The 14,940-nt window shown below is 43.3% G+C and overlaps 1 protein-coding gene across 4 annotated transcripts in view; it reads left to right on the plus strand.

Moving 5' to 3' along the window:
- The first annotated feature begins 1,011 nt into the window (after positions 1–1,011).
- BBS4 (Bardet-Biedl syndrome 4) overlaps positions 1,012–14,940 on the plus strand; it is a 37,568-nt gene continuing 23,639 nt past the window's right edge. The window contains exons 1-2 of one of the 4 annotated variants that reach the window (XM_026709968.2): positions 1,012–1,228; positions 6,713–6,764. In XM_026709968.2, the coding sequence (XP_026565753.1) occupies positions 1,205–1,228; positions 6,713–6,764 (76 nt within the window). In that variant the 5' untranslated portion in view covers positions 1,012–1,204. Of the gene's footprint in view, positions 1,229–1,448; positions 1,467–6,712; positions 6,765–14,940 lie in introns of those variants that run through there. The other 3 variants (XM_087941504.1, XM_026709970.2, XM_087941505.1) reach the window with 3 other exon arrangements.

Below are 14,940 nucleotides of genomic sequence, written 5' to 3' on the forward strand. Positions count from 1 at the left end.
ATAATACCAATAGTGATGGGTGCCTTGGGTATAATCTTAAAACATCTGGAGCACCACTTGAAGACCATCCATCAATTGCAAAAGGCAGCTTTACTTGGAAACAACTTCTACCCTGCAGTGTTATCTTTCACACCATCAAATATCCACCTCTGCCTATCCTAAGTCTTTGGGAAGGACTTAATAGGTGGATAAAAATGCGAAATCCAGACTAAATACTTGGTTGACTTCGATAGAGTCAGAATAGAGCTGGTAGGGACCTTGGAGGTCTTCTAGTCCAGCCCTCTGGCTCAAGCAGGAGGTCCTACAGGCAGGCAGGCAGAGAGTCAGATAGATAGATAAACCTCCAAGGTCCTTTCATATATATAAAACTCTCCAGATGGAGTGATCCCCAAAAAAGGCTATTCTAAGACTCTTCAGGGTGAAAAAAATATGGAAATTGGCTTCAACCTCAGCAACTGTAAATTTATATGGACTTCAAATCCCAGATTATCGGCTAGGGAATTCTGGGAGTTGAAGCCCACCCATTTCAAAGTTGCCAAGTTTGGAAACGTGATTTTAAGGGCATCCCAATATTTGTGGCTATAGTAACTGTTGCAAAAATCTGGATATCCCACCGCAATAATAATTTAAAAAAAAAAACACCGTTGGCATTTGCAAGGATTTTCGACCGCTCTAGGGGAGCCATACAAATGCAAAATAACGCATACAAAAATTTCCGATTCCTCGAACTAGCAGGATCCCCCGAAAGGCAAGACAATTATTTCTGTCTGCAAGGAAGGGGATTTTGGATCATATTTTTCTCCTCCCCCTCTGGCTGTTCAAAGTAGCTCACTCCCTCTTGTTGCCACCAATCACGGTGGGCGAGTCCAATTCCCAAAAATGGGGGGGATGGTGGACATGAAGAAGTCAGCCAAACCTTGGAATCTCTCGAGCGCGAGCGGTCCACCCCTTTCCTGGAGCCCACCCTAATCCAGACTGAGATACCTGACGTCACTTCCGTCCCCCCGCCTTGACGCCGCGGCCCGCTATAGGGTTCTGTACCTACCCGGAGAGGTTGAGGCTCAGAGAGACCCGGAAGTTCTGGTAACCCATGGCAACAAGACATCCGGGCCCTTTCGTCCTCGGAGTGGAGCGATTACTTCCGGTCTAGCTGGTCACCTAGGCAACGGGCCACTTGGTGGAGGCTTGTAGGAACCGAGGCGCCATGGCGGAGGTGACAGCTCGGCCGGTGAGCGGGATTCTCCGTTCTCGCCTGTGCGCCTCTTTCCCCTTCGGAGGGCCGAGGGAGGGCCTTGAAGGGACGGGACTCTTTTGCCCAGGCATTTCCGTGGCCTAATTGCGCCTCTTCCTGGGCTGCCTCGCCCGCTAGACCCGGCCCTGCTTCGGGTCAGGGTGGTTCTGGGTCGGTGGGAACCCAGCTAGCTATGGTTTCTTAGTTACAGGCCATGGCTTAGCTCTTGTGCCAGGTCAGCCCATTGTGACTTGTCCTGCAAACCGTGGCTAGTCAGGTTAGGGCTTCTATTGGGTGCAAGACCTGGGAGGGGGGCATTTTATGGGGTCCCAGGCTACGTAGATTAGGTCTTATAAAGGGTGCAAGATCTGTGGGGAGGGAGAGGTTATGGGATCCCAGGCTAGGCAAATTAGGGTTTATTTGGGGTTCAGGAGTCGAGGGGTATTTTATGAGGTCCCTGGTTAGGTAGATTAGGACTTATATAGGGTGCAAAACTTGGGGGGCATTTTATGGGGTCCCACTCTAGTCAGGTTAGGGCTTATATAGGATGCAAGACCTGGGGGGCATTTTATGGGGTCTCATGTTAGATAGATTAGGGTTTATATGGGGTATAGGAGCCAGAGGGCATTTTATGGCGTCCCAGGCTAGGCAGATTAGGGCTTATAAAGGGTGCAAAACTTGGGGGGCATTTTATGGGGGCCCAGGCTAGGCAGATTAGAATTTATATGGGATGCAAGATCGGGGGGCAGGGTTTATTTTGAGTGAAGGAGCCCAGAGGGGATTTTATGGGGTCCTTTGATTCCTGTGAGGGTCTGTCTCCCTTCTTCTCTTTCTCCTTCTCATCCCTTTGCAACCCCTACAAAGACACGCTTCATCTTTGCTTGGTCCCCCTGCAAAGCCCCTATGACTTTTTAAAAGTAGCCTTTCCATCTTTTATTTATTCTATTTGTACGCTACCCAATTCCCACTCATTCTGAGCTCTGGGCAACTTGGAACCCTCTCTTTAAGCCTACCCTCGACTTTTTTGGCAGCACAGCTTATTAAAGGAGGAAATATTGACGTGAGAGATTGGCATACTTGAGAGCCAGTTTGGTGTAATGGTGAAGGGATTGGCCCAGAAACCAGGAGATTTTGATTTCCGTTACATAAAATATTGCCAACATTGTCTTGTCTTGTTGCTCTCTTGAGTTCTCCATAAAAAAAAGATGGGATGAAAATATAACAATGACCACAGAGTGGTTTGGTTGCTGGAAGCTCTCCACCTGGACAAATAAGCATCTCATGCTCTGATGTTTTATCAAGCAGAATATAGGTTCAAGTGCTTGTTTTAAAATTTTATTTAGAATAAATTCCATCTTTAGACTTGATTTCAAGTACATCTGTGTGACTAGGTTTTTTGCTGCAGTGTTTTGACTTCTGGATTTTGAATGATCAAACCCACATATATACATTAGCGTCCTGTGGTATCCTAAAAACCAAACCTTCTGTTTAGGGAAAGGCCAAGCGCTCCTCACTTTTTCTAGAAGGAACTCAACAATACTGAATGATCAATAAAAAGAGACAATTTTTGCAGTGAACTCTAGAGATCAAGAAGATGTTATAGAATGAAAAAGACACAGAGGGGGGCATCAGAAGGAAAAGTAGAGACCTCAGATACCATTTCTAGCTATTACATAAATTTCAGTTTTCCCCACTATCTGATGTAATGATTGCTGGATAATCACCAATGAATTTACCATTTCACCAAAATGGTAAAAAAAAAAATCACACCCAATTGCTTCCCTATTGTAATACCCAGAAGGATGATGGTAATCTTTTTATTGTTTCTCTGTGCTCAGTACTGTACTGTAAAATATAAATTTTTTTTTAAAAAAATCTTCCCTCCCTCCCTCCCCCAGTGGTGTTTCAAAAATTATAATACTGTAGTCCATTCTACAATTTCATAAGTTTTACATTTTATTCTGCTGTGAATAAAAACCAGGCCTTAGTAAAGACAAGATCACACACACACGCACAAATGCATCTGTACCCTTGCAGATTTTAAACTATGCTCTCTGTTTATGGCAGCCTGTTTTAATAAGGAATTTGTTTTTGTTTTTTTAAAAAATTGTATTTCTCTTCAAAAGACATGACTCACGGATATGCCTTTTTTCTTTTGATGGTCAAGTTGGAGAGTGTACTTAGAATCTTGGTTCTTTATGAACACATTCCAGGATTTTTAATAGTTCTTTTAATAAAAGCTCTAGCACAGTATGCTATCTTGGGCAAAAGAATTACAATGTAGGAGTCAACGGATTATCTATTCTGCTTGACTATATTTGGTGCTACAATAGGAAAGTTTGATGTTTTAATTGGAGTAAGATTTTTACACTGAAATATTTCACTGGAGCACCATTCTCATCCAGCAGTTCATTCTGCATCAAGGTATTATGGAAAAAGCTTCAAATTGGTTTTAGAAATCTCTCTGTTTATTTGTTCTGTATTACATTAGAGTGCTGTTTAAGTCTGAAGTGCTTAACAGCTATGATTTTAAAAAACTTGAAATTTAAATGTAAAAATTCTTCTCTGAGTTGTGAAACACATGGGCTATAAGAGATCAAAGCAACAGTTTAGGTAAACAAAGCTTATTCTTGTTTCCAGAGTATGAACCCTTTTGCCTGAATTCTAAGCTATCTATCTATCTATCTATCTATCTATCTATCTATCTATCTATCTATCTATCTATCTATCTATCTATCTATCTATCTATCATCTACTGTTCTATCGTTCTTTCTATCTATCTATCTATCTATCTATCTATCTATCTATCTATCTATCTATCTATCTATCTATCTGCATAGTTAAGTTAATCACAAATGAATATATCTTGTAAAGCAGCATCAAACCACAGCAGCATATAAAGCCTTACAAAACTTCACATTTAAGTATAATCTGATAAATGTTTACTGTGGGTTATAGATTTTTATCCCATTCTTTTTATACATATTTCAAGGAAGTGAACATTCATAATATTCGGGCCTTTCCCCCCAGCAACAAGACCATTCCTGTGAGGTAGATTGTGCCGAGAGCAGGTGTCTGGCCCAACCTGACCCAGATGGCTTTCATGCCTAAGGCAGGACTAGAACTCACGTGTCTCCTGGTTTTATGCTGCCATCTTACCCGCCACACCAAACTAACCTTCTAAAAAGTCTTAAAAGAAAGATGGAGTTGCTGCCAGCTCAAATCGGCCCTGGAAAAAAAATCATGTCATAAGCAGCGAAACCCAACTGAAAAATGCCCTTTTAGGGGGTCATCGGCAAGGAATCCGAATGAAAGCATCTAAAGAGAATCTCAGGCACCCAGAAAGTTTGTGTGAGAGGTTGTAAATGAGTCCACTTCCTTTTCCTATGCCATACACAAGGCTGAGTTTTTCTTTGAAAAGAATTCATCCACTCCCTCAGCCGCCTGCTTTTAAGGCTGCCTTAAGGTAATGCCTCACACGAAACAGGGTTCTAAGTCAGTCTTTGCAGACTAAACTGGAAACCACGAATACCTTTGGGATAGCTGAAGTTGCTTTATGGTTGACAAGGTGTATTCCCTATAACTGGAGTTTTATTGGGTAAAGATATACATTACCTATAAACCTAGGTGACAGTTGTTGGAGTTGGGGTTAGAGAGTGGAGCTTGCTTATTGGAACTTCGGGGTTAAGACTAAATCAATTGAATTGAAAAGGAAAACGAGACTTTCCTACTTGCTTTGTTCTCTTGAGTTAGTGACGTCACTGCCTGTGATTAATGCCACTATTTCTTCTCGAAATGGCCATGAATGCTGAGTCCACAAAGGAAGACTCGCTCACAAAGAGATTAGCGACTTTTTAATGCTTTGCTTTGAACCTAAATCAGCACTTCTGCCCCTTCTTATCCCTGGTGTATCTTCAGCCTTCGGAGGAGAACAGGGCTGGTTTAAAAAAGCAAAATATGCTTGCCAAAAAGAAGTGCAGCTCAGCACTTTAAGCCGTCCTTAAAGATGAGTGTCTGCGTTCCCCGTTTCCAAAAAGGTCGCTTAATTAGGTTGTTGCAGTAAGAACAAGGAAGTATCTGAAGGCACCTTAATGTCTGGTGATTGTATTGTGCCATGATATATCCAACATATTATTCTGAGTGATAGGAAGGGGAAGAACTGTAACTAATGAAGTCAGAGGGAACGAAATGCAGGAAATACTGGCTGTGGCAATTACCTTATTAATAATGTAATTATCACTCCCTGTATTCTCTGCGTTTCATTTATCTGATCTCATTTTTATCCCCCTCAATGAGTGGGGGATAATCTTTGTATAGTTAATTACATAGTTGGCAGTTGATTTAGCTGCTCTACATTTATGAATATAGCAAGATATAAATATGTATGTGTGTGTGTATGTGTGTGTACGTGTATGTGTATGTGTACATGTACCTGTATATTTATTGACTTTTTACTTGCTATTTTTATGTACACTCTGAGCTTATGTGCCAAAGACAAATTCCTTGTGTGTCCTATCACATTTGGCGAATAAAGAATTCTGTTTTGTTCTATTCCATTCTATATGCACACACACACACACACACACACAGAGAGAGAGAGAGAGAGAGAGAGAGAGAGAGACTAAAGAAAGTATGACTTCTGCTCTCCACAATGGGAAAAAACTCAAAACTTTTCTGGATTTTTTTTCATGCCATTGCTGTTGGTAGACACCAGGCAAAAAAGAACAATATCTCACATTTGAAAATTCTGCATCTCATAACCTTCAGATTTAATAATGAAAAAGGGAAGATAACAAGCGGAAGGGAATTAAATTATTATATTGCTAATGATAGCTAATCAGCGAATACCCAGCTGATTATCAGCAATTTTGTTGTTAATAGAGCACATTTAGGTATGTTCTCTTACAGCACTTCTAACATCCATTCTACAGAACTGGCAAAGGGCAACCACAATTACTGAGAGGGTGGGTTTGTCTATCTTCCCTCTGAGAAAATAGTTGTGTTTGGAAGGGGAGTTATTTTGGAAAAGGAAACATAGAGTATTAAGATGGCAAAGTTGGATACAATTTGTAGTATAATTCAGTTACTATAATTCAAAGCGTTTCAATTTTCCAGTAACAAAATTCAAATATCTGGAAGATTTAGAGTAGGCAAGATAAAACACGGTTTCATATAGAATGCCATTTGTGTTTGGAATTCGCAGGAGCCAAAGAGGGCTTTGGGTTAAATAACTTCTAAAAGGCATTAGAATGTGAATATATTAGCTAAACCAGACCTTTGTGTCCAGAGACAGTATAGGACGATACATTTGAATTCTTAGTTCTAACAGAGAATAGGCATGAGAATGCGCTGTTGGCTTTTCTCCTCGTTGTTATTTCCTATAGTGCTGTGTATTTGCTGGTCTAAAGCTTGGAACTCATGGAAGGGTAAATAAGGTGATTTCTTCAAAGTTTTTAATTCTGACATGTGTTATTATTTCAGACTGCATCCCTGCCAGCAGCAGCAGAACTTCCCAGAGCCAGATCCGGAAGAGGTTTGTTCTGATTTATATCTCTATAGTTATTTCAGCCATTTTAAACTACTGCCTCCAAGTGCATTCTGTGCAGAAAACTCTTCAGTTTAATAAACTTTGATTAATGGCCTCAAGATGGTTATTTAGGGCAGTGGCCCCCAACCTTTTTTGTGCCACAGCTCGGTACCGGCATCACAAAATGATCCGCGGCCCGGTACTGGCATCAGCACGCACGACCAAGGCAAGGTGAGTCGAGCGACCGGCCAGCCAGCCGTCCCCCCGCTTCTCCCCGCCACCTTCAACTCCTCCTTTGTACCTTTGTCAATGGGCTTTGCTTTGGGACGGCTTCGGGACGGTCGCTCAGCTCGCCTTGCCTTGGGTGCTGAAAGAATCCTTGCGCCATAGTTTCGTTCGAAGCCCCCCCACTTCGATGAAACTAAGGCGCGAGGATTCCTTCAGGACCCAAACGCTGCTTTCCAACCGGAAAAGCTCACCCGGAAGCACTTTCTCATCAAAACAAGATGGCGGTGCCCAGCAAACCGGCGGCCCAGTAGGAAATGTTCCACGGACCGGTACCGGTCCACGGACCGGTGGTTGGGGACCCCTGATTTAGGGGACAGACTGATTCTAGGTATTCACTGATGTTAAACTACAGTTGCCTCAGCTCCCGTAGAATGGCCAACTGTGCTTTCCTGAAACTAGAACGCTGAATATCATTTTCTAGAGAAGGCCTGGGTGGCTGAAGGTGATGCTGGCATCCTCTTGGATCGCCTTCCTGGTTTTCAGGTCTTTTGATGACCTTGATACCGACCAAGGAGGTAGGGGGTTGGTCATTTAATCTCAGAATCCCCAGCCATATTATCCCGAACGATTTAACCCTTGGCTTTGTGGGTGCTTCGATTAATCTTAATACGCGGTATTATTGCCAGCATAATTTTATAGCCATTTATCTACCGAAGTCCATAACTCCTTTAAAAGGTCTTGTATTACTTACAACCGTGGTATTACCTAATTGTCCTTCCAGTATATTAAAGATGTTTTTTTTTAGAAAAATGAAGAATTTAACAAGTGCCCCAATGAGATGGGTTTATCGAGAGACATAATGCAATAGTGCCTGTTTTATCCCTTCGTAATGTAGGACATCGGAAGAGGTGGCAGTCTCAGATTCATTCCAAAGCTCAGTAGCTTGCTTTGTGCACTGTTTCCAAACAGGCAAACGAGAAAGAACAGAGAAAAATCTCTCTTTCTGGAATTTATGAGTAATGCAGAGGCAGTTGAGTATTAAGTATAAACTTCCTCCCTTTGAAATAATTCAAACCAGATGTTGTGGAGGGGGGGGGAAAGAGGGGGGAGGAAATCCTGCTGTTATAACATTTTCCAGCTTAGCAGCAGCAAGAACAAATAACTGTGGCTAAAATAGTTTATTGGAAAACCGTAGTTGTTGGAAGTAAGCTTGGGAAATGTAATAATCCGCTCTGTTGTTCTGGGCGTTTGCGGCCTGGACTTTAACGGGAACCAACTTCTGTGAAGCTTCGGATCGCTCGGAGTCCATTTTTCCATGCTTTAAGCCAGGGGTGTCCAACCTTGGCCACTTTAAGACTTGTGGACTTCAACTCCCAGAATTCCTCAGTGGCCAAGGTTGGACACCCCTGCTTTAAGCCATCCCGTCCTTCGACCGCAATAGCCAGCCAGTTTCCAACAAGCAATGGCGGAAGCTGGATTCGCTTAACGGCCTCCTGATTCGCTTAACTTCAGTGATTCGCTTAACAATCGTGGGGGGTGGGGGGAACATCCTAGAAGCGGGTGCAACTCACTTAAGGACTGTCTTGGCTCAGCAAGGGAAATTCTGGTCCTAACTGTGGTCGTAAATCGAGGACTATCCATAATGGCAACATTGCTATTGCACGAGGGCAATAAATACAGAGAGAAAAGAAAAGTACAGTATGGGCAGTCCTCAACTTACGACCACAATTGAGCCGAAAATGCCTGTTGTTAAGCGAGAAATGTGTTACGTGAGTTTTGCCCCGTTTCTTGCCACCGTTGTTAAGTGAATCCCTGCATTTGATAAGTTGGTTGTTAAGTGAATCTGGCTTTGCTTGCTAGAAGGTCACAAAAAGGGGATCACATGATCCCCCGGGACACCAACACGGTCATAAATCTGAAGCAGAGGCCGAACATCTGAATTTTGATCAGAAGACCGTGGGGATGCTGCAAAGGTTGTAACTGGTAAAAACACTCCTATGTCCCTTTTTTCCCCCAGTGCCACGGCAACTTTGAACGGTCACTAAACAAACTGTCCTAAGTCGAGCACCACCTGTATCTACAACTTGGCACGCAGAACAGTTTTTGCCATCGTGGCTCAATTGCCTGTTTTTCTCGCCTTAAAAACCCTCCTTATTTTCCTCGCTGGGTATTTTGCAGTGGAGAGAAAAGACGGACGTATCAGAGCAGTCGGAGAACACAGGATAACGCAATTAGAGGGTGACATTATCCATGAAAGTCTGCGAACGGTTTTCAGAGCCAGTGAAAGAGTCAGCCCGGAAGGATCCTGGTTTTTCAGGCAGATTCATCACAGGCTTTTTAAACTGTACACAGAAGCAGAAGAGTAAATGGAATTGCTGGTTTGAATTTCCCCTCACTGAAAGAAACGCGAGCGGAGTAAATCTTTTCTGATGGAATAAGGTTGAGGCAGATTGAATTTCCCGCTGGGTGAACGCAGAGCCCGTGGATAAATTTATTCATGAGAATGCTTTTTTTCTTTTTTTTCCCCCTTCTTCTTTTGCTGCGTTTTATTTTATTTTATTTTTTGTTTCCAGGGCTGCATTTTGTAGCGTTTCCCACATCCAGCGTGGTAGCACCCCGAGAGATTTGAAGCATGCTCCAGCTACGACTTCAAAAGGGCCAACGGTTTGATAGGGGATTTTTAACTGCTACTTGCTTTCGTCGGCGAGATTGTAGCGCAACAAAAAGTTTCTCTTTGAAAGACCCTCCGGGCCTTTAGAAGCATTGAGGGGTAGAGCTTGCCTGTTTTATAACTCTATTCCAGTGGAAAGATTAAGACAGTGGCAGAATTGATTTCTGTGGAAAACAAATACTGTATGCTTAATGGGGCAGATTGTATACTTAGAGGTTTATGTTGCCACACAAGCCTTATGAAAGCTGATTAACTTTTTTTGTGGGGGGGACTTAAGAATAAGTGTTGTGTAGATGAGCACCGCCGTTTGATTTTTTTTTAACCCTTTTTTTCAACACCATTCGGGGTACAAAGTTATAAAATTCATTTTAATGTTACCGGAACAAAAGAAGAAGGAAATAAATGTATAATCCTTCATGAAAATCCTGTTCTTTTTTCACCCCTTCTGTTTTGAAACTGTTTAAATGATTTGTATACTTGGTGTTCTGTCAGAGTAAAATGGCTCTAGATATCGCCCTAAGCCACCATCGCTTTTACTGGCTTAATGGGTTGTGTGAACTGAGCCCCTGTCAGACAGAAGTGATTCATCTGGTAAATGGGTTAGCTCTAACTGTAAGGCCCCTGCTCAGTTTGGTTTCAGCCATGATGGGTGTTTCCAAATAATTTCGCTACTGGCAGATGCTGCTGTTGGTATAACTGCAAGTAGTCAGTCCTTGGCTTACGACGCAATAGGGACCAGAATTTGCACTGCTAAGCAAGGTAGCTGTTAAGTGAATTGCACCTGATCTTACAGCCTTTTTTTTTTTTTTTGCCACAGCCTGTAAGCAAGTCACCCTAGTCGTTAATAGCAATAGCACTTGGACTTATATACCGCTTCACAGGGTTTTTCAGCCCTCTCTAAGCAGTTTACGGAGTCAGCCTCTTGCCCCCAACAATCTGGGTCCTCATTTTATCGATCTGGGAAGGAGGGAAGGCTGAGGCAACCTTTGAGCCTGGTGAGATTTGAACTGTTGGCTGTGGACAGAGTTAGCCTGCAACTCTGTATTCTAATCATTGGGAAGGAAGGAAGGAAGGAAGGAAGGAAGGAAGGAAGGAAGGAAGGAAGAGCACTTAGACTTATATACTGCTTCACAGTGCTTTACAGCACACACACACACACCCAAGTGGGTTACAGAGTCAGCCTCTTGCCTGCAGCAATCTGTCTGCAATCATTTTACCTACCTTGGAAGAATGGAAGGCCGAGTCAACTTGAGCGTGGTGAGATTCGAACTCCCAAATTGCAGTCCGCCAGCAGTCAGCAGAAGTAGCCTGCAGTACTGCCCTCTAACCACCGTGCCACAGTGGATTCAATTAACAACTGGCTCACCCTAGTCGTTAATTGAATCGTGCAGTCGTTAAGCGAACCCAGCTTCCCCCAAACTGGCTGGAATAGTCGCGCATGATGCTGGCGTGACTCAGGGATGGTGCAATCGTGATAAATTCATAAATTCGTGCCATGAGCATTGTAAGTGCAAGGACCAGCCATAAATAACCTTTTTCAGTGCCATTGTGGATTCCAGCCGTTGCTAAACAAATGGGTGTAAGTCGAGAACTACCACTGTATCAGGAGATAAATTACTTCTAATAATTGCAGAAATCTCCACATTGTGCTCTGTCTTTCAGACAGCTGGAAAGGAAAAAATAGATCTTGCCGTACTGCTTGTTTTCCACTAAGGGGAGATGCAGAGTCAGAAAATATCTTCCTTTTCTTTGTTTGCTTAAATGCGCTCTCTCTCTCTCTCTCTCTCTCTCTCTCTCTCTCTCTCTCTCTCTCTCTCTCTCTCTCTCTCTCTCTCTCTCTCTCTTTCTTTTTGCCATTTCAATCACACTTTTTGCCTTTCTGGTGTACAGGGACTGTTAATACAGGATAGCGAGATAAATTACAGCTTTGTTGCAAGCATCAGAATTGTTTATGACAGGTTTTATTAAACCCAGTTGACAGTAAATAACTGTAAGCCATACAGGTTTATTGTTTGATTTAGAGTTGATTCCAGTGGCTGTTTGGAAAAAAAGAAAAAGTGAGCAAAGAGAACATTAAGCACGGAGACAATAACAGTGGTTTGGGAATATGGAGATTTCAAAACTACCTGCGCCGTGTGCTTAGAGGAAGAAATATGCCTCTAGCCTTCAGATACTGTATCTGGATTATGTACAGTAAGGTACCTCTGGTTAGAGAATTGATTAGGCATCTCTGATTAACCTCGGCCTTCGGTAAAGGGAGCCACATATAGATCGGCCTCGCCACCTGGAACTGTGCAGAAATGTTGGACTGCAACGCCAGTCCCTGAGTTTTGCCACTTTTAAAGCAGCCAGATATAATATGGGGTACCTTGTTTGTGGCAGCCCTCAAATATGCAAACAGTGCTATCCTGTCATCCTTAGTCCTTCTTTTCATTAAACTAGACCCACCCAATTCTAGCAACCGTTCCTCCTATGGTTTAGCCTCCAAGTCCCTTAATTATCTTTGTTGCTCTGCTCTGCACAATTTATAGAAGTCTCCTCATCTTTTTCTTTTTTTTAATATTGTGGCAACCAAATTGGATGCAATATTCCAGCAATTTTGAAATCATGGCCTCCAAAGAAAATGGGGAACAACATATTCACCTATTCTAATTCGCCCTTGTTCCTTGCTGAGGGATAATCAAAGGCACCTGGCCGTCAGTGTAAGACCAGTTCACACAAATGTCAGGTTGTTGAATGTGTGCCAGGACCCTTCCTTTGCACCTCTGTTGCTGTCCTCTCTCTCCTTGTTCCTGCCGTTGTCTTGGCTTCCTCAAAAGGTGATCCATGAGTCCAACTGACTTAGAAAACTCAAATGTGGGCACAAAATGGAAACGTTCATATATATATATATATATTTAATTTCCTCCCATTTTTAGTGCAACAAAGCAAAACTAAAAGGAGAAAAGCAGCAACGGTTGGCTTTCTCTGAAACCAGGAAAGCAAACATTCCATATTTGGAGCTGCTAAGGTTGGGGTTGCCAAGATTTTGTGCTTTAGAGAGATTTATTGATGCACTTTTTGGACCGTCCAGAACAGACCTTAACCATTCAAAGAGCCATTTGGACCCGTTTGCCACAGAAAAGAAAACACCGGGAATTTCAAAAGTTGGGTGAGCGTGGCCAACTCAACATCACTTCCCCCCAGTCATATGACCCCCCCCGCCACGCCTACCCTTGTTTAGTGGCTCCAGGTGTTTTCGGTGGGAAATGGGTCTCTCTCTCTCTCTCTCTCTCTCTCTCCCCTCCCTCCCCCTCCCTCCCACCCACTCTCTGATTTCTGTTTTTTTGTATTTACCTTCTCAGGCCAGGCGAGGACTGACCGGGAGGGCAGGGCAAGGGGCGTGGCCAGCCAGTGTGGGATCACCCAACAGGGAGCCACAGCAGAGGGCCCAAAGAGCCTTATGTGGCTCCAGAGCCGCAGGTTGCTGACACCCGGTCTAGAAGAAGGATGCAGCGAAGGATATTTTTACAAATCTGCTTCACTGGAAGTGTTGGGTGGTCTTGCAGATTCAACTAAAGGCAACCTGAAGCAGAGTTACAACAGCTGGAGGAATGTGGCTAGGTCACTTGCTCTGAGAGATAGTGACCTTGCAGACGTATCAGCCTAGAAAATCCTAATAATTATAATTATTAAGATAGAAGCAGTAAGCCTACCGGTAGGTGGAATGGGACAACTCACCACAGCCAACTTGCCATGGGACACTTCAACAATTATGTGAAGTAATTTAAAAAATATTTTAATTTTTGTTGTTCCCATTTCGTGTGGTCCCTCCTCTGGCATCCTTTCTTTTATGATTCTGTTACACCGTTGTTCCCCCTCAATATTAGTATAATTCTTGTTCCATGGCGAGTTGACTGTGGCAATTTGGCCACGGTGAGTCGTCCTGGCCTATTCCACCCCAGACAAAAGTGTCTGTGTACACATCTCTTCTTTAAAACCTCCAGTGTTTTTAAGGAACGGGGAGAAGGAAAAGAAGGAGAGGGAGATAGAGGGAAACAGCCTATCCTCAAACTTTGGGTAATGAGTGAGAATAATAACAGAATAACAGAGTTAGAAGGAACTTTGGAAGTCTTCTAGTCCAACTCTCTGTTCTGGCAGGAGATATCAGTCCCATTTCAGACAAATGGCCGTTCAATCTCTTGTGGAAAACCTCCAATCTCTTCTTAAACTCCAGCGCTGGAGCATTTACGACTTCTGGAGACAATTCGTTCGGCTGATGAATTGTTCTTCCCACTGTCAGGAAATTTCGCCTTAGTTCCAGATTGCTTCTCTCCTTGGTTAGTTTTCTATCCTTATTGCTTCTTTATTTTATTTATTTGGTTTGTCAATTGCTTACAAGATAAGAGGTATGAGTAAAAACATAGTTATGAATACATGGATACATATCAGAAAAAGAAAAAAGAAAATAAAAGAAACAATAGGACAGGGATGGTAGGCACGTTGGTGCACTTATGCACGCCCCTTACAGACCTCTTAGGAAAGGGGTGAGGTCAACAGTAGACAGTCTAAGGTTAAAGTTTTTGGGGTTTGGGGGAAAAAACCACAGAGTCAGATAGAGTATTCCAGACATTGACCCCTCCGTTGCTGCAGTCGTATTTCCTGCAATCAAGCTTGCTGCGGTTAACCTTGAGTTTGTATCTATTGTGCGCTCTTGTGTTGTTGTGGTTGAAGCTGAAGTATTCATTGACAGGTAGGACATTGCAACGCATGATTTTGTGTACTGTACTTAGATCGGACCGAAGGCGGCGTCGTTCTAGTTTTTTTTTTTTTTCTCCTGCCTTCAGGTGAGTTGGAGAATAGCTTGACTCCCTCTTCTTTGTGGCAGCCCCTTGTTCTCATTCTCCTTAATGCTAGGTTGGATCTCTCGTGGATAGGCTTCCACCCGCTGTTGTTTCTTCTTCTCCTGCCCTCTCAGGTGCTTCGGAGAATAGCTTGACCCTCCTCTTCTCTGCAAAGGTTTTTGCATTGCGAGTCGCTTGCTTCCAACACCTGTCCTAGACCTCCTCCTTCCCCATCACCTCTGCGTTTGCTGCCTCAGCAGCTCTCCCCCCCCCCCCCCCATCCCCCCCGTATCCCTTATTTTCTGCTGAGCTCCTTTATCATCATATCCACTTACAAACAGGTTTTTTTTTTTTGGTCTGGCCTCCCTGTTAGTTGCTATGGTTACCTTGGCTCACCAACCTCTCCGCTGCAGGGATGAGTTTGGCGCACTTCAAGTTGTGTCGGTAGGATGTGTGAATG

This window comes from Pseudonaja textilis, chromosome 13 (genome assembly GCF_049901715.1).
Source record: "Pseudonaja textilis isolate UNSWEBS1 chromosome 13, rPseTex1.2, whole genome shotgun sequence".
Classification (NCBI taxonomy): Eukaryota; Metazoa; Chordata; class Lepidosauria; order Squamata; family Elapidae; genus Pseudonaja; species Pseudonaja textilis.